Source organism: Symphodus melops (genome assembly GCF_947650265.1).
Source record: "Symphodus melops genome assembly, chromosome: 8".
NCBI lineage: Eukaryota > Metazoa > Chordata > Actinopteri > Labriformes > Labridae > Symphodus > Symphodus melops.
The window spans coordinates 8927642-8951715 of record NC_136698.1 but is presented as its reverse complement, the minus strand read 5'-3'; the positions used below and the strand labels follow the sequence as shown (position 1 = coordinate 8951715).

Sequence of the window (24074 nt, the reverse complement as noted above, 5' to 3'; positions counted from 1 at the left end):
GTCCCATATGCTTCTAGTAGAATGACTGGTACGTGTTGTGCAACGGTCAGTTTGGACAAACCTTCATCATCCGTGGAAAGGGCAAAACGGGGCATCGTCTCCAGGCTGTGGGTGCTGCTCATGACCAGAGGACTGGTGCTCCTCTCAGACTGGGAGGAGCTGGAGGAGGCCCGAGGGCGAAGGCTACGAACAACCAAAGACCAGTTGGACAGGTAAATCGACTGGTGCAAGAGTCAAAGTGATCAGACGACACTGTACTGGATCACTTGAAGCCTTTACACAGACACAACAGAGTCCTGACAGAACAGGTCAGAAACAATTCAGACCAATAAGGTGCTAATACAAAAACAAGGCCTCAAGATGCACATCAAAAAGAGCACGATAGAAGCGAGGCATCGGAGCTCGCACCGACCTGGCCATGCGTCCAGCATGCTTTCGCTCCACGCTGCTTTCTGCCGGGCTCAGGGAGAGACTGGTCACTCCCATGTCTCCACGGTCTTCCTTTTCCTCACTGTGGCTGCGGTCAGACGAGAAGCTCAGGTTGGATGGCGTTGCCAGATGTTCTGTGCTGCTGTAGACCTGAAAATTGAACAGGAAAGTTGTCGTGAATCAGCGGGCCAAGGTGAGCACTGAAGTACTGTCCAGCAGCCAACATGGAGTCCCTCTGCTTTTCGCCTGAACTGGACGCAGAGACGGGGACTTGATTTCCAGACTTGGACTCGAGTTGCACTTAAGTTGCCGAAAAATGTGACTTTGAACTTGACTTGGACTTGCTGCTTTATTATTTTTATTTTATAATTTTGGTTATTATAATTATTATTATTGTTAACATAGCGAGCTGAATGTCTTTTCTCTATCATGCAAAGCCTTCTGCATCTGGTACTGAAGCGGCCAACTTCCACCAGAGACACCATGACGAGCGTATTCATTAACACTGTGTTGACTTTTATGTTGTATATTATCAGCCCTTACCTTACTGAAGCGATGGGACCAGGAAGAAAACTGTCTGATTTCCAGGGAAGACTCTTCGTCGTTAGTTTCCTCGTCCTCATCAGACGCTAAGTGATGATAACGCTCTGATCGAGCTGAAAACAGGAAGAGGCGAGAACATTCAGAGAAGATGATCCGTCCCAGTTTGTAAACTGGTTGTCTTTAAACAGCCTCCATAAATGCTGCACCTTGCTGTCACTTGAGCACCAACAGATCAAGTATCTGAAGTGTTTTAAGGACTCCCTCTTTAGTCTCGTGAGGATGTGCTGCTTTGAACACAAAATGATTCAAACTGTGACTTACTGTCAAAGTAGCTGGTGTCATCCTCCGCCTCCAGCTGAGGGATGAATTCAGCTTTCTGCCTCAGGAGTCCGTTCCAGTCCAGACCCAGGAAGAAGGGGTGATGTCTGACATCCGAGGCTCCACCTACAAACGCGAGGTATTGTCACTGCTGCAAGTTTCAATTAACAAGTTCATTTATTGAATACAATTCCAAAGACGGATCTAATCCCTTCTGTCGTGTGTTAATGAGCAGTAAACTGAGGAGTACCAGTTCCAAGTCGCTCTAAAGGACTCTGCCTGAGCAGGCGGGTTATCATGTCCTGGGCCTCAGTGGGTAAAGCATCATCGCCTTCGGGCCAAATGATTTCATCTGGGGGGAAAAATGTAAAACAGGTTTACAATCACAAAAGCATTTAATACCCTCTGGTAAAGCTTCTGTTGCAATACATGAACCTGTGACTAAACACAGCACAGGTTGAATTATGGACCTCAGACACGTTCATATGTTGGCCTCTAACCTACAACTTTACATTATTTTTAAAGTAACGTTTTAAAGTTAGATAACTGATGTAACATAATGTGTAGCTGTTTAAGATACTGCTCTACTTCTTTGAATGATTACGCTTCTCTATGCTCACCGCTGACGACCTGCCCGAAAAGCTCCTCCGGTGTGTCTCCAAAGAACGGAACACAGCCGACCAGAAACTCATAGAGGATAATCCCCATCGCCCACCAGTCCACTGGCTTCCCATAGCCCTGCCTGAGGATCACCTCTGGGGCGATGTACTCAGGAGTGCCACAAACCTGCACAGGAAGAGAAACACAGGTGAGTTTGGGAGAAGAGAAAACTGGCGTTGAGCGCAGAGTAAAGTGAAGTTTCTTCGGCCCTGACACTCACCTGTTTGTCAATGAACTCTCTTGTGTCTTTCTCCATGTGACCCTCATACAGGTTCGTGGTCATGTTCATCAGGCCAATTTTAGAAAGGCCAAAGTCTGTCAGTTTGATGTGACCCATCGATGTAATCAACAAACTGTCGGACAGGAAAAGACAACAGCAAAATCAATGTGTGTTTTTTTTTTAATCAATTTGTTTACAAACAGGAACGACAAATCTTACTCGTACTTCCTCTTATTTAATAAATTGCTACAGAAATGGAAACTGGGTTAGGCCATGCTGGCCTCCTGCAACAATCTTGAACAGATTTGAAGTGGGAGTAGGTTTTTCTTACTTGTCAGGTTTGAGATCTCGATGCACGATGCCATAGTTGTGAAGGTACTCCAGAGCCAGGACTGTTTCAGCAAAGTACAATCGTGTCATTTCTACAGGCAGCGGGCCCATGTTCTTCAGTAGGTTGGCACAATCTCCACCTTGATGAAACAAACCAGAAAACCATGGGCATTGTTTATTTTTTAATCCTCTTCCCTGGTCTAATTTCTTTATTGGCGTCCAGTTCTAAGAATCTCTCTAAACTACCACTGACTCTGAGCCAATCAAGACAGAGCCAAATCAAACACCTGTTTCTCTGGTTTACCTTCCACATACTCCATGACCATGCACAGGTGGCGTCTTGTCTCAAAAGAGCAGAACATGGAGACAACGAAGGGGTTCTCGGCAAACGTTAGGATGTCCCGCTCAACGAAAGCCTGCTGGATCTGGTTCCTCAGGACCAGGTTCTGCCGATTGATCTTTTTCATGGCAAACCTCTGGCGGGTCTCCTTGTGCCGGACCAGATACACAGCCCTGTGAAAACATGGCACAGATTACAGCCTCCATCTACGCACTGCCGGGTAAAGTCAACTCATCAGGAACCGTGGATATTCTCATTGGAAAGGAGAGCAGCGAAATCGTTTGGAAAAGTGAGGCGCAAAGGCAAGGAAAAGCAGAGGTCTTACCCGTAAGCTCCGTTACTGATGAGTTTGATGGTTTCAAAATCACTCTCAAAAGGTTTCCTTCTCGTCGGGGTCAGCGTCTGTGGGGCCTTATTCTACAGAGAGAAAGCAGAAACATGATGCCAAAGGTTCCTCATGGGCGGGTTTAAAACATGTAGTGTTTATCTGTATTCACAACAGAAGGTTATGTTCAGCTTCATGTTTATCTGTGCACACGTCTATCAGTTAACAGTAATACATGTGAAACGTTTACCTCCACGCTAGCATCCGTTTCTGTTGACATGGAATGACTGGCATCATACTGGTCAAGCTGCACCATGTCTGAGAGAGAGAGAGAGCGAGAGAGAAAGAGAGAGAGAGAGCGAGCGAGCGAGAGAGAGAGAGAGCGAGAGAGAAAGAGAGAGCGAGAGAGAGTTAGGCATTGAAGAAGCTTCAACCTCTCGCCTGCTTTTCTCCGTCCATGTTACTCTTGTTACATCGTTCAGGACTTTTCAGTGAGCTCAGTCTCTGTTGAACCGTGTGAGGACAGTCATTTATTCCTCTTGCGTCTTTTATATTTAGACTTCACTGTCTTTGACTTTTACTTTCCTGTCTTGTCATCTTCTTCTCACTTCCTATATCTCAGATTTTAATCTCTTTTCATTCATTTTCATTCGAGGTGTTTTACATGGCAGTTTATCCTTCTCTCTTTTTAACATTCTTTATTATTGACTATTTAGTTGCTTTGATTCTGTCGGACTGATTGACAAAGATGCTAACCCACCACAAAGCACTTTATCCCGACTCTTGTTGGTTTATTTGAAGCATTATATAAATAAATGAAATAATGTTTGATCTAATATAACATCATCCTCCTGTTCCGTGCAGACAGTCTGATCTTTGTGCGCGTGTAGTGCTGAATGTTCTGGAGTATCATTTACCTTCTAACGGGTCTCGTGTCAGACCCAGCTGGCTGATGATGTACCGCGGGATGTCCGTTTTGATTCCCCGTCCGACTTTGGCGTGACCCTCTGCGGCCTCGAGTAAGTGATAGAACTCTTCTGGGTCAAACTCCTGTCAACAACATCAAGTCTCATTAACGAGGGCTGACTGACGCCATCATCCTGCCAGACAAAGCTCAGGGCAGGAAACAACAAAGGCTCATTAATAATCTGTCTCACAGGTAAAAAAAGAAAACAACTGTGGTCTGATGTGTTCTTTGAAGGATTCATCTGTTGAGACTGTTTTATGTCACCGACTCAGCCTACTTTCACTACATCAATAGAATGAAAGTGACAATTTCATTGGTGATGCTGAAGCACATTTCAAAGCAGAACAAAAGGTTTTTGCAGAGCCCAGTTACTCTGACTGATCCACACGTGTAACAGGAAACATTCATCTACAACGTCGTTCTGCCAGACTGTCTTCAAAGATCATTCCCTTCACGTTCTGGTGACACATTTCCACTTTGAAAGAAGGGATCAAAGGTCAGTAACCACCAAAACTAAGACCTACTTAAACTTGAACTGACTTTCTAACTCATTCCAGCCTAAGTAATCTCATTTTCAATTACGAAGGGATGTTCCCCCCCCCCCACACCCCCCACTTCAATTTACCAGACACTCCAGGAGCCGAGCTGGCCGAGAGATTATGATCAGGATCTTCTTCACCAGCTGGATGATGACGGGTACCTCCTCGCTTTCCGAGCGCTCATAGGCCTGGAAAACATGCGAGAGCAGGAAGCAGTTTGTTTATGTAACACTTTAATCCGACTGGGCTGTCACAAAATGCCAAACAATCAACCCCGGTTATAAGCACACGATAAGTTTTGAGTCAACTGGAGCGCCACTGTTTGAATAAAACACTGACAGTCATAAGCATGTACAGCCTGACCATGACAACATCTGTATAGAGGATTTTCAATGACATCACTATTTCACCGGACCGTGGGCGTGACAGTCGTGGACATGACAAAGAAGGGACTAAAACCAAAAAAGGAATATCTACTTGAATTTCAATCGGTTGGACTCAAGATCCTCACAATTTATAAAATAAGGTTTATATGGGCGAAGGACCCAGTTGTTTCTCTGTATTTCCATTTGTTTGTTAGTTTTACTTAATCTTTCAGTAGCTTCTAAAAAGAGCCAATCACACAACAGTGGACTCTGAGTTTAACTCATCTATTTCTAATGTCCCCTTTATTTATTTCTTCCACTGAGTGGCCCTAACTGCAGTCTGCCTATGGTAACATCACATGCATAACATGGAAAGCTGTGGTTGCTCGCTGGTTATAAACAAACTGGGTACGAACGAGTCTGGCTCCATCCTCGATGAAGAAGATTTTCAGACGAGCGCCTTTAAAATGTCAAACGATTCCTTCAACTTTCCCAACAGTCCAGTCACCATCTAATACACTCTTTGATTTAATGCAGCGCCTGAGCTAACATGTCATGTAGACAAAGTCTTGAAGTTGACAAATGAAGAGCTCCATTATTAGGTTCACGTGTCGTTCTCAATAACGCTGCTGTTATTGCTTAGATTGGTGGTGTTGCAAGAGTTTATTACTTCTCATCTCTCCTGCCAAAAAAAAGAAAGAAAGAAAAAAAAAAAAGATCCTGTAACCTTATCGATTTCCGAGGGAAGAGCGAAAAGCGTTACAGCTTTTACCAAATACAGTTATTTAGTATCTCTGCCTACTTCAACTCCTCAGAATCTTTCGCACCGACGGCTTTTGCAAACCAACAAAAAGTGTGTTTTGAGGTTTGTGTGTACGTCGGCATTTGTTCCACTGTATGGGAACAGACTTATCAGTTCAGCTGGAGGTACAGCGAGTCGGCCGTGCCTTCTGTCTGACAGCATGCCGAGGAACAGGGGAAGAGGTTGCTATAGAAACTAACATTTTATCACTACACAGATAAGATCTGTTACAAAAAAGACTGCTCGCCATCTCTGGCAGTTTCCACGACCTGTTCTATTTTGTGTGCCTTTGGCTATCAGACAGTTATTGAGTGACGCGCCTGACTGCACCCCGACTCCAATAAAATCAGCTTTCATAACCGCCCCGCATGTTGTGACACATGACGAGTTCACAGGTCGCAGCTCTCTGGATAATTACAAAAACCACATCTTGCAGCTATCAGAGCCCTTTTGACACCCGAAGTCCTGCAGTCTCCCCCACCTCGTGAAGCAGCTTTTCCAGCTTCTCCTGCAGCTCTGCGAAGTAGCGTGAAGTCACAAGGCCTTTCTGGGATTTGTCCAGACAGTCTCTGACCAGCTCCACCAACTGGTGCTGGATGAAGCCCAGCACCCCGTCGGCCAGCGGGAGGGAGCTGTCTGGGGAGCAGTGGGTGATTATCTCGAACAAGCGCTCCTCCATCTGGGCCGTGGCCTGCAGGAGGAACAAGCACACAAGCACAGAGTTACAGCATGTCAGGTCCAAGAAGCAAGATTTTTACTCCCCTTGGAAGCGAATGATGGTTACATTTCAGTGGTGGTTTTAGCTGATAGTTGTTGGTTATTTAAAAAACACTCGGTCGACTGCTAAGACGGTTTAAAACGCTCACGCTCCTTTACCAACTCGATGCGGTTGGGACAAAACATGAAACAAGAAACAAAAGAAAAACAAAAGAAGGCTGAGAGAAGTGTGGATGTTTTCGTCCTTACCTTTGGAAAACGTTCTTTGTAAACATGGTTCATCATAACGATCTCATTATCGAAGGAGACACTCGAACGTCCAGGACTGCAACACAAACAGATCAGTCTTTTTTAAAGTGATCGGTCTCGACAGACGTTGACTTCACATCCTTAAGATGTGATGTGATGAGCCTGTATAAGACGATGTAATACGTCAGAGTGTGAGCATGTGTGTGGCAGCTCGTAGCCATCTCTGATTCAGAGTCTCTTTTGTTGATGAATGTATTCTTTACATATCACCTGACACAAATCAATAGAAGTTTTTTTTTTTCCCCTTTCGTCATTGTTTTTACATTTCTCTTGTTTTTATCTCATTTAATGTCAACACAAAACAAACTGACATTCTTTGTGTTCTAATTCTGTCTTTTCTTTTGTGAAGCACTTTGGGCTGCATGTTTTATGCATGAAAGGTGCTGTATCAATAACGCTGAGTTGAGTTTGAGAAGTAACTAAATGGTCGACGCCGCTGAGCTGGGAAGGAGTCATTATGTGATCGAGGTGATCGTGCTTCGTTTAGAGATGACCCAAAATGTCAATTCAGTTCAGCCCGCCCGATTCCAAACATAAACAAATCAATAACACATTCTCTGTTGGGTTTGCCTGAGAGATCACTTCTGAGGTCAACATCTACACTTGTACACTCGATCTCCTCCTGCTGAAGAAATACTGCGGGCCAACGTTCGATTTCAGCAGCTCCTGAGCTCGTAAAGCCTCAGAGAGCCGATTTGTCTGCTGTGTTTCGAGGTTTGTCTTTTCGATGTCTCTACCGCGAAAATCTGTAAATAATCAACATCACTTAATTAGTCATATACGGCATCAGCACTCGAGCATTTATGCCACTGAAGCTCCAAACAGAACAGATAAAGGGAAACCTATCACAAGCAAACAGGCTCCCTGAGCTGCTTTTTTTTTCCCCGTCATGAAAGGCGCCTCTGTTAAGAGTGGACGGCTGCTGCCCAACACACACTGCAGCAACTCATCATGCCTCCCCCCCCTCCCCCCCCCTCCAACCACCCTCAACTACAGTTCAGCAGCAAGATCCCTGAGGCGCTCTGTTAGCTAGCATGCCCACGCACTGCACACACCATGGTGCCAGAACACAGAGCATGCAGGCATCACATAAACAGTGCACAGCAGAGCCAACACCAAGGTGTCAGAAGCACAGAGGTCTGCAGTGAGATCTCCGCCCGCCCGCCAACAGCCGTGCAATCAATCCGAGACGCCAAATGCTGTTTGCTTGAGTTTGTCTTGGTCTTGCAGACATCTGACGGTGAGTACATAATAACACCATGCACATCATGGACAGTGCAAAAAGGAGTCACTACTCAAGGACTAACAATACAAAGAAAAAAATTTAAAAAAAATTTAAACATCAACGCTTTAAAAGCCATTTATTACTTTGATATGTGAATCTGAAAACTTTTAAAACAGACGCTAGGCCATCTGCACCGTGCCGCGTTATTTTTGATCATCAGATGTGCAAGACATTCAGCCTTAAAGCAAAGATCTAATTATGATGTATAATGAGCGGTTGCACTTTCTGACTGTAAACAAGGAGTCGCCTTTCTGCAAACTCATTCTGTCACAAAGTCAAGTCTGGATAAAGCTACCTGAGGCTCCGGGATCGAGGTCTGATGACCGTGGCTGGCCGACCATCCTCATCAGCCATGCTGTCTGTGCTGCGGAAGTGTCTGAAGAGAAAGTGCAGCTCGTCTTGAGTCGGCTGGTACGGAAGCTGGTGAAGGCGCTCCTGGGAGGACGAGGACGACTGCAAACACAAGTCCACACAAAGTGTTTCATTTCACCGCCATCTTTACGCCTCATAGAGACACAGAGAAGAGTCAAACACGTCACATGTTCATGAGAAAATCAACCGCCTGAACTCCACTTATAGAGCCTTGGGCGCCACAGTGGATGTTTAAAGAGACTCAGATTTTCCACGTCTACGAAGGCGCTCAGTGAACTCTTTCCAAGCTAAGCTGGACACGGTTGTACATTGTCAACATTCTGTTTAATTATGCGGCCCCTGTGTCCTGAACAGAAGAGGGCCAGAGGGCCGGCATCTGTGAAGTCTCTGTTTAAAGGCCTCAGTATAAAGAGGGCACTGAGGGCCACTGAAGAACTCTATTGTCCCCGCTGACCTCTGGGTTGTGACGGGGTCTATCCAATAAACTTCTTTGTAATAGCCGCACATGGCAGACTTGAACCACAGACTGCCCCCCCCCCCTTCCCCCTCCCCCACCCCGACATCTCCAACGCAAACTATTAATTTGAACCCTGATTCATTCAGTAAAAGAACACAATCACAGCTGTGATCTAAAGATACATTCTCCACGTTAAACATCGTATTCAAAGACCTTCGTGGAAGAAACTGTGAGCCACTTTTACGAGTACTTTTATTGTAACGTCCCAAAAAGCTTGAAGAGTAGTGACTGAAATTAGCTTTACGACGGTGGATTTAAAACGTTTATAACATCCCCTAAAGGGCATTCAAAACTGAACTTATGTGATCATGCAGCCTCTGTTCCCCCGTCTGAAAAGTCTTCTTCTCTTTTCTGCATTTTACAACAGAAAAAAAAACCAAAAAAAAAAAAACCTCAAACCTACCACCAAATAAACGTGTTATTTTGTTACAGACGGATGTTTAAATAAATTCCTGGAGACACAAAGGCGGCGCCCTCAGGGAGGCCACATCGAGAACCGAGGTTATTTATGTAGAAAAAAAAAAAAAAAAAAAACGCCAATTCAAGGCCAAGTTGGTAAAATCACTACGGCTGTCAGGAAGAAAGAAAAACATTTTTTTTAAAAACGTGACGTTGTGAGGCTTCATTAAAAAAAAGCTGTCATTCAATACTGTGATATAAATATTTCATCTAATAACCAAAACAGTGCAGAAACACCCACACGCACATTTGACATCGTCTTGTACTTTAACAGAGCACACGTACATGGGCCGTGTGTGTTTCACTTTTTAACGGCGAGCTGCACAGACGGGAGAATGACTAATCCGAGCAGATGACGGAGGAAAACAATTAACGGTTTGTCATCTCGCTCCTGGCATGAGCTGTAATGCTGCTATTTGGGCTGGGTGAGGTGTCAGAAATGCCTGGCCGCCATTTATTGACATTGTGGGGGGTGGTGGTGGTGGTGGGGGGGGGTTGGTTCCATGATTTAGGATGACTTACAGAGACAGTGGAGCTTGGCGGGTTGGTTCCATAGCCAGAGGAGGGGAGGGATGCCAGGGACCATCTCCGGCCCTCAGCTCTGAGAGAAACGGACACACAGGTTACATAAGCCTCGGCAGCGCTGGCATTAGTTAGCATTTCATACATGAAAGTCCTTACATAACAACGGACGAGTCCTGCGACTACCAAAAAAGCACCAAATCAACATCTCTTTCTCTAAATCCTAAATAACAGGGGGCAGTGTCCTCACTGGATTTCGCAGAGAGCTCTTTTACACATGCAAATGAAGCTCTCTACACATTCATTCAACGGGAGAGGAATTTACAAAAAAATAAATAACATCCACGCATGCTTTCAAAGCCAACACACACGGTGCTAGAAATTCAAAAAGGCAGCTACCTGTCGGCACGAGCCATGTGACTGAGTTCACAAAAGCAGCAAAAAAGAAAAGAGGAAAGCAAAGTGAGTCTTTAGTGAGTTTTTAGAGCCGCTGTGACCCCTGGCATTCTCATGAGGGATTCGTCCTGACAGTGTTGCCTTCCTTGCCAGTTTGCATTTGTCCTGACACACGGAGTGGCTCGCAGAGTAAATTAATCCAACCTTATAGTAACACAACAGGAGTAATTCTTCATTTTTAAAGCCCCCACTGATGAAAGGAGCCCGTCTGCAATTTAAATGTTGCAAAAGCAAACAATAAACAAAACGGCAAATGTACAAACGCTGCAGAAAATAAAAACAACATAAAGATTGTGTATGAGAACATGAGACCTGTTGCAGAAACAAATGAGGAAATCACAGGCTGAATAAGAGCTTTAAAACACCATAACTTTCAGGTCTATTCAAAGACCCTGAGTGAAAGAATCAACGCCTCAGTAAAGGTTTAATAAGGGGATTTTGACCCTCAACCCCCCCCACACACACACACACACACAAAGTAAAGACTAAACTCAAGAGGGTTCAACAGACAGGAACAGGCTCACTGATACTTCTGCAGGGAGAGAAGCGAGATGATAAAGAGATGAATGTTTGTGACCAAAACAACCTTTTTGTTTGTTTAAACTTTGTGCTGGCACTCGGGTTTAATATTCATCGAATTTCACTCTTTACATATGGTTCCAGTTATACTACTTTGTTTCCTTAAGGATTTACAGATTTTTTTCGCCTCTTTAAACCGACATAAAACTTGACAAAAAAAAAACGATTCAGAGTTTATTCATAGAAGTATAGACCGTTCATCTCCTTGACAGGAAGTTAACACGAGCACTAATTGGCTCAGAAGGTGTTCTTTTCCCTTCATGTTCCCATCGTATTTAAGAGCCAAGCACCTGAGCTGCTCACTTGCAGGCTACAAATGCCTGGAGTGAGACGAGCAGGTTGCCATGGGAACCGGGCAGAATGGTGTGCAAGGGGGTCCGGGGGTACCCTCTGTCTAATTGCACTCATCCTGCTGAAGAGGAGTCGACTGGATGGAGACCTGACCTGGGTGGGGGTGGGGGGGGGGGCTGAGTCAGCCTTAGTCACCTCTCTGCTGTTTCTCCACAGCTTCCAGACTGTCTGCCTCTGTCCCAGCGCACACACACACACACACACACACACGCACACGCACACACACACACGCACAATCTGACAGGATACCCACCGGGTGTGTTCACGCATCTGATATATTCCATCACCGAGTTCTTCTGTGGATTATTGTCCACTCGGGTTGACACTAACAAATGGCACAGATCCAGCGCTGACAGCAGACGACTCAAAACTGACTGCAGTGTCTCAAATAGTAACTGATCATCAGAGTTGTTGTGACACTGATAACTAGACAGGACATCTACTGACAAAGCCTACAATCTGTTGCAGCTCATTTACAAGCACAGCGGGGGATGTAAAATGCATTTTCACCAAAGCGGTAAATAAAACACTGAACAGCTGCCACGAAGTAACTCCTGTTCAGCAGCGAGCCGTACGTTCTATCAGAGCCTGGTTTTCACATCATTTATATTTCAGGACGGTGTTGCACCAGCTGAGATACTTCCACCATAGGCATAAGTTACACCTTTTGATTAAACAGGAATAAATCATGAGTATTTGTGTTTGAAGAGAGAGAGAGCGTCTTTAATAGGGAGATAAAATAGACCACACGTATTTCAAATTACCTGAAACATGTGAAATGGAAGGATTCTTCTTTATTGGTTTAAATGGAATCTAATCCTCATAGATTGGAATCCTTCAGATGTGCCAAAACACCTTCATCCCTCCAGGGAGTAAATATCAACCCCGAGAGCGCCGTGGTGACTTACCTTCGTGCAAAGGGAAAGTTGAGGCAGGCACTGGTTGACACATTTCTCGGGCTGTCCAGAGGGCTGCTGGCAGCTGAAAGAGACGGGACAACGTTACGAGCAGGGCTTCTCACGCCCGCCATCATAAACTGGCGAGGGCAGAACAGAGGAGTGCACGTGGTTGCATTAATTGAAATGTTGCAACAACAACAACAAAAAAAGGATGATGCAATGTCGACGCAGCGACCTCCTTTAATCTTTGTATAATCCAGCGCTGTTAAGCAGCTCCTCTGGAAGGTCAAATCGTCCTGGTTTGACTTTTTCAAAGAGTACAGCCTCACCACAGTCCAGTATTTAACTTTAAAAAAAAAAAAAAGAAAACTCCCAAACAAAAACAAAAAATGGATAGCAGTTATTTGATAATTACATAATTAACATGTAATGACATTTCGGGGGAAATGGGTGTAAGCTGAAGCTTTGGCTTATTCTGCTGACACTCTTTACATAACGTACGCTGTTTGGCAACTCTTGAACCACGCGCTACAACAGAAAGCCGTTTCAAATGATTGTCGCACAAAAGGAGGGAAAGAAACAAAAAGAGGCCGCAGAGACGGCGGTGACATTTACATGCATGTTGTCGAGCACCAGTGAGAAACACAAAAGACAGAGGCCCAATTAGAAGCTGATGGAGTCGAGTGATTAGATAATCCTTCAAAAAAAAAAAAAAAAAAAAAAGGGAGCGTCTCCATTCTGCTGATCACAGAGAGCAGCTGTGTCTGTGCTCATGTTGATTTAAGAGAGATGATGATCAAAAAGCATCGTTTTCAACCCCCCCTTTGATTATCTTCACTTTATGCTATTTCTTTAATCCCTGTTGAACCCTGAACATCTCACAGTCGACATTTGACAGACGATGAAGTGTGTGACACAGTTTCCTCCTGTGATGATGTGTCAGCTCTGAACTTTAGAGCTCCTTCAGAAGGATTACTTTCAACACTGATCACAGTTGGAGCTGCTCAAAAAAAAAAAAAAAAAACCTGGCTGTATTTTAGCAATACAACCTTTTTACAAATGTAACGTATTGGTGTGAATTCCTGCCTGTTTAAAAAACACCAAACAAGGTTTTTCTCAAAAAAAAAAAAAAAAAACTGTTAAAGCCACATGTTTATCTTAAAAAAGGACAAAGAGATTATGATTCAGTCCAAAATATATCCTAAATAGATTTTTCTCTCCAGCAGTTTATCTGTCACATGTCCTCGCCTCGTCTAACCACGACCATTCACCTCCACGCACGACATCTAAACGTAACCCCCCTCCATCTCCACGCCGCACGTTCAGTGCGACACCCTGCGACTCTCTTCCAAACGCATCCATGTTGAGACGCCGCCGTTCGATAGCAGGCTCATTGTCAGAGTCAACCTGATACAGGCTGAAGTGCAGCTTTACTGTTAAACGAGCTTAATGGTGTATTAGTGAGCATGCGGCCAGGCAAGGTGCCTTACAGCTTACAAACGGTAACGTGAGAGCGGCTGACATTTTCGAGGCACGCAGCGCCACGGGAGAAACAATGACGAGTTCCTCTGCAACTGTAACTAAGACATCCTCGACCAAAGAGCGAAATGTGACGTTTATATTGCCTATGAGCCCAAGACCTTCAAACATGTCCGTGAGCCGGACTAATACACACATCGAGCATATTCTACGGACATAAAGAGGAGTTCTTCTTCCTGAATGACTAGTGCGGGACTCAGGAAACGCTGGTGTGGCCTTGTTTCTGCAGGGCACAGCGACTGTAAAATACAAACCAGAAAGTCCAGTTTAAAGGTTAAATCAAGTGCCAAGGCTTTCTGCAGTTTGGACTTCAGGGTGACGCTTTGTCTCGATGCTCGTTAGATTAAATGTGGAGGATTCCTTTGAAGGATGAGCGTTTGTGTCTTATTTGCTCGTGAGCGAGCTGCCAGGCGCAGCTGAAGTCGAGCCAATACTAACAAGATTTTTTTTTTTTTTTTTTTTGTGCCGCAGCGCTCCTGTTGGGACTTGCTGGGATTAAAAAAAGGTTACCAAACGTCACATTAGATCTTACCAGTGTGCAGCGAGAGCGGGGAGAGCGGCCGGGACAGCGTTGGCGATGGAGTCCCGACTCCGAGGCTCTTCCTGTTGCTGTTGCGACAGCTGAGGCACACAAGAGGAAAAGAGGGAGAGAGAGAGAGTGAGCAGACCGGCAGATCAAACACATCACTCATCACAATGTGAATGATCATGTCTTTGACTGTCATCACCTGTGAGACATTACGAGCTCCCTTCTTGGACTGAGAGGCTGTTTGGGCGACCAATGAGTGATGTGTCGATTAGAAAAATGAGCGGCTCCATTCATTTGACACTGACTGATGTATCTAAATGTTTTAAGTGTATTACTGACTGCAACAGTTAAATAAATAAAGTCAGCCTGACATTCGACACATGAGATATGACACATGAGATATAAATATATATTTTTTTTTTTTTCTTTTTTTAAAATCAAGGACTACAAACACCTCCCCATTTTTTAAACCACCTTGTCCACGCAAACTGCTTTAAGTACTTCAGTCATCGTCTGAAAATTTTTTATCCAGAGCCTAAACTGTATCATAGCTAAAACACTAACATCCAGGGAGTATGCTGGCTTTTCTTCTTCTTTTTTTTTTTTATCATTGAGCAGTCCAACAGAAGATCCAAAGACAGAAAATAACCTCTAAACTCTGTGCGCTCCTGGTGGCTTCTTTCTGTTTAGATGACGTGCTGGACCTCTCCATATTGAAGCGTGTGTTTCGTGTTTCTGGGCATCGAAACAAAACACAATCGATGACACAAACGCCGCGCAGGTTATGAAGACACTTGACCTCTGAAGAAGCAGACTCTGATCCACTCAGCTGTAAAGTCATCTAAATACTGAAGAAGCCCGACAGAGCAGCTGTACACATCTGTGTTTGGGTGCCGACGGGAAGTGGTGGGTGTACAAATGAGCAGGGGAGTCTAGATCTGTCTAATATAGAGCGTACATTCCCTGATGCTAGGTCGTATTCACCGGGTTGTTTTTTTGTTTTTTTCCTCAACTTGGTTTTTGAAGTTACAAAACGGTGATCACACTCAAAACACTGTTGCTATGGAGACAAACTCTGGATGTTAATAAAGTCAAAAGTTAGAGATCTCAAATGTCATTTTCGCTCTTGTTGAAATTGTTTCAGCTAACAAACACAAAATGTTTCAGGTTCATTCAACGGCTCGTTCTCCTTCACCGCTGCAGCACAAATTCAACCTGCTAAACAAGGGCGTGCCCACTGTGATCATTAATCACACACGTGTGCCAACGCCAGCCAACACTGACCTCTTTAAACATACAGCTCGTCAGAACTATTCAAACTGGTCAAATGTGCCTTTAGCACTCATTCCACGACTCGTTGAGTCGTCTGCGCTCTGATCCTTTAATGACACGGGAGGTAGGCCGACACGGCGCCTGCATATCAGCTGCTTCTCTTCCGACTGCTTCACTTATTCAGTCAGCATCAAAAAACAGACAAGGAAGACCCTGAAGTGAGGTGTCATTCTTCATGTCAGTCAGAGACAGTGATCATGGAGCGTTAGTGATCCCCTCTAGGACAATTCATACAACCAAAAGTACATGTTTAAACTTTATCACATTCACAACATAAGTTGAATTTTAATCCAACATGTCTGCAAATCTCTGAGACACCTGCCATTTTTCCCGGAAACAATATTAACACACTTCAGTCAAGGAAAGATGCGACTGAAGATTTTAGTCTCTGCCCTCTGAGATTTAACCTGAAAGATGAGATTATTTTCCCTCTGGTAGCAACTCTGCCACGAGAGACGTTTACGTAATTACAACTTTAATCTGCCGTCAGATGAAGAGCGAGGGCTGCTGAGAGCAACAACAACAAAAAAATACAAAGACCTCCTGTCAACAGACTCGAGGCTGGAGGGAGTGTGCGCACCGACAGCAACAGCAGCACCAGCTTGAGCCACAGATGTCCAAGATGTGTGTGTGTGTGTGTGTGTGTGTGTGTGTGTGTGTGTGTGTGTGTGTAGGCTGAGAGGATAAAAGGAAGGCGGGAGTGCAACATAATCATCTGGTTCTCAAAGGAAGGGGCGAAATTTGACCAATAGCATTCATCGGAGCAGATTTCACAGTAACACCAGGGAGAGCAATCCACAACAGTGCTGACATGACGAGTCCAATACAAGCCTATTGATATCTTATTGATCGTCTTGCACAAACAGGCCACATGTTTTCTAGTTGTAAGCGTCTCACATGACAGTAGATGAGTTGGAAATATTTTAGGGACTTATTTTGGACCAAGTCACTGGGAGACCTGGAATGAAATGCTAAATAGTTGTGTTAAATTTGGATTGATGTTTAGGCTGCAAGCCTGAAAAAAAAAAAAAAAAAAGAACACAGCTCAGCAACATGATACGTAATGCTTCTCTCTTTTTAATATGATGGCAATTATTATGTTGTTACTGATTTGGACTGGTGCTCAGCTATCTGAATGCACAAACTCAGGTCCAGGAAGATTGTTCAGGGCAGTGTTTAGTTACTTAATCTATTTCATACTCGACTGAAAAGACGGACACACTAGTCGAACTAGAACTGCTCTCTGCTTGAATCCACAGTAAACAGAATATTGAACATTTGATGCTCGCAGTAGTGATAAAATAAAATGAAAATTTAAGGTCAAATCGTGATAAACTGATTCAAAGGTGTCAAGATTCACATCTGCACTTTGAAAAATGAAAAGCAATAATGTGTTGAGCGTGAGCAGCTGCAGAGCAACATGTTGAAATGAAGGACACTTTATGTCTTTTATATCTGAAGATAATAGACAGGACAAAAACTGTGTGCAAATACTGCAAGAAGGCAGGGAACTACACAACCACCTCAGCTTGTTATGAGAGGGAAACACACAACTAAAAAAGCAGGTTGGCAGCTCTTAAATGAATCTTCAATCAAAGTTGTGTATGGTCTCATTTTGTAAGATAAAAATCGTGAAAGATTTGTATCATGAACCGAGCATCGTATTGTGAGTTTAATGAATCATTACTTTTAGGATTTCAGACGTGCTGGTATGTCATGTGAACAATGAAAACTGTATTTTTTTTTGTCTCTTTATATGACACATTGTCTGTGAGAATAGTAATTTAACCCTATTACCTGTATTCAATTGGTTTTGTTTTCATCAACACAGACATGCTTTCGACTGGACAAACAGGATTAACACTGACTAGCACTCGGCTACCTCATGTTGGCCATAATAAAACGTCAAACGAGACGTTACCTTTATGAGAAAAGACGTGTGTGAGTCTAAGACCAACTATGGCAGCTTTTTATGGGAAAGAAACAACAACAACAACAACAACAACAACAACAAAATCCTGTTTTAGCAGCTCAAGTTAAACAGCCACATCACAACTCTTGATACCTTTTTGAGCGCTTCAGCAGCGTCCCCGGAACAAAATGAGACTTGTTCTGGCTCGGTATCGCAGACCACTGACTCGGATCCGACATACTGGGGGATAAATGTCACTTTTTTTTTTTACATAATCTTCGTTTCAAAGTTTATGTTGATTTAAGAGAGTGCAGGTCGATGAGAAAGCCCGCTCCTCCTCCTCTGCTCTCCCCACCATCGTCTCCTCTCCTCGGCGGGTCCTTTTGTATTCACACCGACTGTGTGTGTCTCTGCCTCGTGAAGACCCCCACGACTCTGGAGCAGCACTCACATCCTTCGGTGGGCTCTCCGATCACGGGCCTGTTGTCCCCGAGGCTTCAGCTCCATGGCGGTGAGTTGGCTGTGTATTACCGTCCACGCAAGCAGCAGCGGCGGCGGCACACTTTAGTTGAACCTCACAGACGCTGCTGGCTGGTGGCGTGTGAATCCGTGTGAGCAGGCTGGATTCTGCTGCTGCGTTCAAGGGCTGCTCGTTAATTTTACCTCTCATTAGTGACAACAAAAAAAATCTGCCGAATTTAACATTTAAATACATAGTCTTAAAACCTGACCTGACCAACTGTCCAAAATCCAAAAAAATATTTGATTTCCAATGTTTTACACTGAAAATGCAGCAAATAAGCGAGACATAAAGCCATGACAAATGGTGTCTTTGCACTTATCAAAAACAAAGCCACTACACCTGACACTTGAAGAGCTGCCTTGTCCACAAACTAATAATTCAGTTTTATTTAAAGTTTGGGAAAATGGATCCAAAAGGATTACAATACAGTTTGTATCATCTCTTGTCGCTCATGGTAATTACCTACAGAACCTGAAAGCAGCTTAAGATGTCTTGGTGGGATGTACCATGAAGCCTCTGGTAGAGGGCGAATTCTCGCCAAACATTTAAGCAGTGGTATATTCCACAGCGTATGTATCTTAAGTGATTACACAGTACTGTACTGCAGTAAACGTGAGTCTATCTTTTAAACAGGTCCTGATCCTATGTATCAGAAGCACTGTTGTTGTTATCAAACAGCTAATTGGATCTCAGGAACAAATAGAAATGTGTTGTGATCCTGATTAGATTATTCCGTATCCTTCTTGTAGTTTGGTGGGGCCTCACATTGACAGTAAATTCAGTTTAAAATGATCCTTTTAAAAAATTAACATATGGATCCATCAACAGTAAGTCACTGCCATCTTAAGGTTATAACATAAAAATAGGAGTTTCATTTCCAAAGTGTTGCCTTTTGTCTCACGTTCAGATTTATTTTACAGTAATTTCAATTTGTCCTTTATATAATTCCGACATCCTCTGGACCAACTCTCTCCGTCACTACAAATTGGCACTAGGTACCATGAAGCATTTCTCATATAAAATGTGTCAAAGCCATCATCCAGAGAAATAGAATCAAAGGAAGATGTAGGGAAGCAATTAAGTTGCATGCAAATATAGACTCTGATGCAAGAGAGAGGAAATGTTTCTGGATGGTGAAACAAACAAACAAACCAACAAACAGGGTATCTTTCAATGCAAATGCTGTGACGAACACTGCCAACAAATTCTCAATCTGCCACACAGTGTCATCAGACTTCTCCAGGCTGTGGAAAGGCTTCATGTTTATCTCATCTTAGAGCATTTGGGGGTTTTTTCGCCATCAATTTTGTCATTTTTTTAAACCTAGATAATGGGATTTATTATTGTGGTGTGACAGCCTGGCACTGCTCACACATCCAGAAACAGGCTGGATGCAGCCGCCTCTGTTTGCAGTCTTACCTTCCTCCACAGGACCCAACAGCGTTGCCAGGCAACCCACATAGACTTAGAGACAACTAATAAATGATGGTTCTTCTCTGGTAAAATAGAAGAACCTTAATGTATACAAAAAACACAGATTTATTGCATGTTTCTGTGTTTTTTTGTTTATAGTTCATACTTAAATACGTTGCTGTGGATTTCCCTTTTTTTGTTCGGTCCCGGTTTAAAATGTTTTGAAAATATTTTTATTTAATGTCATATTAATTCAATCTATTACGAACTGATACTTACAGTCATACCAATAGCATTTATCATACACATTATGCCTTCTGACTGCTTTCTGTAATCCTATTGAAAATATGTCTCCATTTCTCTATTCTGCAATGGTTCCATGAATATGTGGTATATTTTTTAAAACATTTGTATATACACTGAATAAAGCACAACAAGGTCCATGCAGCTGTTCTGGATCTTTTAGTCATTTCACACCATTTGTCTTACCCCATAGTCGTGTAATTATAAATGTTCAAAAGAAAAGATCATTGAGTAAGACTGAAAGCACCAGAACAAATTGTGAATGGACCTCTTGTTGAAGTTGTTTGTCAACTGCCATTTTGCTGGTCCAGATGGCGATCCATTGTTTTTGTGTATTTTTTTGCCCATTTTTGCAACAGTGGAAAAAGCGTTACATCTTTCTTGCTTATGGCAGCCGTTGCCACAGACTAGAGTATTTACACACCACCATATCTCCTGTAGTTAAAGCACAAAGCCAGTGATGTTCAATACTTCTGCTTTTGCATCGAAAACCCCATAAAATACCACAAACTGTCAAAAAACCATGTTGTGACAAAAAAGTCAGCCACTGAATATTTCATGTGTCACACTGTCAGCAACTCTCAGTCCCAAGACATACAATCTTTAAAAATGGGTCAAGAATTTTTGGTTTCTTCTTTTTTTTTAATAGTTGTCCTTAAAATGCATGGCTGTCTTTCTTACCTCCAAGGATGAAGAGTTTGTAAAGGGCTGCAGGGACTGCAGGGGCTGCACGGGCTCAGGAGGGTGGGGCTCTGGCATGTGGGCGACAAGCTGCAAAGCAAGATAGTTTGGCATGGTTTAGATTATTGACCACATGAGCACATTGGCGTCCGTAATCAGTCAGCAGCAGAGCTTTGTTCGAGGGCTATACAGTAGGTTGATAGCTGCTTATAATTGGATGATTTTAATAGTCAGAGGTGACATATAGACAGCTTTCCTTTCCCAAATGGGATATTCATATTCCCAGATTCAGTTCTACTTGGAGTGAATTTATAAAATATCAGGATAACATATTGCACATAACACAATATATCACATATAACAACATTATATAGGACATCAAACAGAGAATATACAGGGTAAGGATGGTTGGATAAGTGTTGAGGCTGGATCCTTACGTTGGGCTTACTGAGCTAGTTTATTAAGTGCAGCGATTGCAGAAACGACAAAACCTCTCTTGAAATGAGCCTGTTGAAAAAGTGTGTGTGTGTGTTGGGGGGGGGGGGGGGGGGGGGGGCTATGCCTTCAGTATAAACGCTTAGTTTATTGTCCATGATAAGAACTAAGTATTTAACATTTCTGACCCTTCTCTCTTATGTCACATCCTGTTTTTTGACAGAATTATAAAGTCTCAGCTGGGGAACAACTCTACTATTTTAAATTGGATACGACATGATGTTAATTAAGCTTGAGATGTTACAAAACTCATTTGTTTTACAATCCAATTTCATACCTTCACTGAATTGGCTGATACCAAGAATCCCCCCCCCCGATTCCATGAATAACAGAACATAAATAATTGTGTTGTTGTTATTTGTTATCATCATACGATCATTTACACAAAGCCAGCTTGTTGTAAATGGTAATGGTGTCAAATGGAGCTCAACCAGCTGATAAAGTCAATCAATATCAGCTAGCTTTAATCAGCACACAGATATGTGTCAATATTATTTGATTCAATCAAAAGACAAAAAGCATTTTGTTTGAGTTTCATTGTATTACACTTGCTGTTCTCTTTTACCAGCAGAGTGTGCTATATTGATTACAACAAGAATCATCCCTCTCCAAAAGTTCAAGTATACTGTGTATTTTTTTCACAGGTGTTTGATAAATGCATTTGAGTGATCAATGCAAAACAATATGTAAATGTATATAATGTATATCTTTTTATCCCTACAGATTTCATTGAACTAAGAAAGATATGGGCGGATTTATCTGTATTTTTTTTCTCCCTAATATGGTTATCAGTATCAATCCAAAAACATCAGTCTGGCCCTTGTGTCAGTGTCAGTGTGCTGACTACAGCATACTTAATGATACCTCAGTATGCATATTAGATCATAGGTTTCTTTATCAGCAGGTACTGCTGTCAGATATGGGACAAACTGTAACACAGACTTGATTTGAAGTTTCTATAATTCTTGCCAACATTGCCTTTGGGTACCTTCTGCACAATAACAATTTCTGTAACACACTATTTTGCATCAGCATATGCATGCTCAGCCTTCCTAAGGTCTCCATACCTCACGATGCTGACCCAGCATCTGAGCTGTTTTTCTATTGATTCCCCTGCTCAGATGTAAGCTCTGTGGGCTCCACACTGCTCACACTATTGTCTCAGTGCTGCAGATGCTTCTCAGTGCTAAACACAGCAATGGCTACCAAAGCACTAATGAACGTGTTGTCATAGTAATACAGGGAGGATGGTAGGAAAAACAACTCTTCACACAAAGAATCCACATCCTGTAGTGTCGGCTCATAATCACACAACATATGAAACTCATTACCATGTGTTTTATCTCAACACATTTTCTCATTCAGACCCCTAAACCAAAGCCCTTGGAAGTGCTTGACTGACGAATCATCCTTAACATCCATTTCCTATTTCCATTTTGAATGCACTCTTGTCAACTGTGTAAACTGAGCAGAACATCTCAGACTGCGGAGACTCAAGCTGAATTTCTCATTTGTCATCAGGCAGGTCAGCAGCCAGATTTATAGGTAAAATACCAATCAAGGTGAGGAAACTTAAATCTGCATTAGGAAGAAGCTTCCTCTTCAACGATATGTTTGTCATTTTAAAACATCCAAGTTATGGAAAATCAATTAATGTTACGAAATAAAAGCAATTCAAATTCATAGCCAATTAAAAACAATCAAGGTTGACCATGTAATAAAAGGGTGCAGACAAAAACAAGATTACAATACATCACCAAATAATACTCAAATAATAATTTTGATCAAAGAAGTCACAAAGAAGAAAGAAAAAGTGGAAATTTGTTTGTAGACAATGTTTCTATAGTATGCCTACACTGAGCATGATGGCTTTTTAAAAGCTGGATGTCTGTGGAAAACAAGCCTCTTCAAAAAATGAATCTAAATAGGTCGATAGAAGGACGAAGATAATTATTCAGTTATTTATGTCACATTGTTACACTTATGTTTTACAAAGTTTGCTCAAATAGGCACAATGTCAATATCTTGCAGAATCTGAAACTGAAAAAGAAACAAAAACATATATATATTTTTTATCTTGGCACTGAAATCTATGTCAATCTGGTTGGCCTGTTTGTCCATCAACAACAATCACTAAAATCTTAAACCCCTCCCTGCACTGAGAGTCAAACCTCCTCTGTATCTAAGCGCGGGAGCAGCTACAGTAAGAGCCTAAAAATGAAAATGAAACACAAACATCACATGCTCTGCTAAAGATGATCCACGGAGGAGGCAGATGGATGGATCAGAGAATGTGTGCATGTGTTCAGGGAGCTCCTACGCCTTATGGATGGATCAGCATCTAATGGGCAGCAGGTAGCCCCCTTCTACCCCCGCCTCCCCATGAGAAAAAGAGGCTACAATCTATGTGGAGGAAGAGTGGGCGGATATAGGGCTGCAGCCATGTCTTTTGATGGAAAGATGATTCACAGGTTAGCAATTAGACTTAAATAAAATATATCTTCTCTTTAAAACTGCAAACCTTTTGGGTTGCTTCGCACTGTGAGGGTGAGCGTGTGATTCATACAGGAATGAAGGAGTGTGGATTCCATGTGAGGCAAAAAAAACAACAAAAAAAACATAAGAGCTAGAAAAAAACAAAACATGATGAGAGAATTCACACTGAGGCATGAGATGAACCTCCTAAATCTAAAAGAAATTCATAGAGGTAATCCTATATATTACATATTGCCAAAACAACTCCATAAAGGGGCCTTGTTGTTCCATGTATTTTACCAAATGTGTTTAAAAATCGATATTCTGGCAGGAAACTTCCAATTACGACCTCTTACTGGAAGATCTATGTTTATGATAAATATGTACCTGTTGAGACACCTGTTACTTCTCTGACCACAGTGGAGACCTTTTTTTTTGAGAACACAAATGAAAAATCTAGACAGTTAAGTACTTAAACAAGCCTTGGAACTGTCATCACCCTTTGAGAAAAGAGAGGGATACTTAGCATATCCAACAGGATCTGCTGGCTGTTTGGGTCTAACCGCTT

General features: G+C 42.7%; 1 protein-coding gene across 4 annotated transcripts in view; it reads right to left on the bottom strand.

Annotated features, from left to right (window-relative positions):
- The window catches only part of mast3b (microtubule associated serine/threonine kinase 3b), a 30890-nt gene that overhangs the window by 6356 nt on the left and 460 nt on the right, over positions 1-24074 (bottom strand). The window contains exons 2-22 of one of the 4 annotated variants that reach the window (XM_079350306.1): positions 20537-20626; positions 14376-14464; positions 12314-12386; positions 10419-10439; positions 10020-10098; positions 8445-8602; positions 6805-6880; positions 6320-6529; positions 4758-4859; positions 4083-4215; positions 3416-3483; positions 3166-3257; positions 2805-3013; positions 2502-2640; positions 2171-2303; positions 1911-2076; positions 1541-1642; positions 1294-1416; positions 973-1085; positions 413-579; positions 62-183 (exon numbers count right to left, since the gene is read on the bottom strand). In XM_079350306.1, the coding sequence (XP_079206432.1) occupies positions 62-183; positions 413-579; positions 973-1085; positions 1294-1416; positions 1541-1642; positions 1911-2076; positions 2171-2303; positions 2502-2640; positions 2805-3013; positions 3166-3257; positions 3416-3483; positions 4083-4215; positions 4758-4859; positions 6320-6529; positions 6805-6880; positions 8445-8602; positions 10020-10098; positions 10419-10439; positions 12314-12386; positions 14376-14464; positions 20537-20626 (2465 nt within the window). Of the gene's footprint in view, positions 1-61; positions 184-412; positions 580-972; positions 1086-1293; positions 1417-1540; positions 1643-1910; positions 2077-2170; positions 2304-2501; positions 2641-2804; positions 3014-3165; positions 3258-3415; positions 3484-4082; positions 4216-4757; positions 4860-6319; positions 6530-6804; positions 6881-8444; positions 8603-10019; positions 10099-10418; positions 10440-12313; positions 12387-14375; positions 14465-17769; positions 18549-20536; positions 20627-24074 lie in introns of those variants that run through there. The other 3 variants (XM_079350308.1, XM_079350307.1, XM_079350309.1) reach the window with 3 other exon arrangements.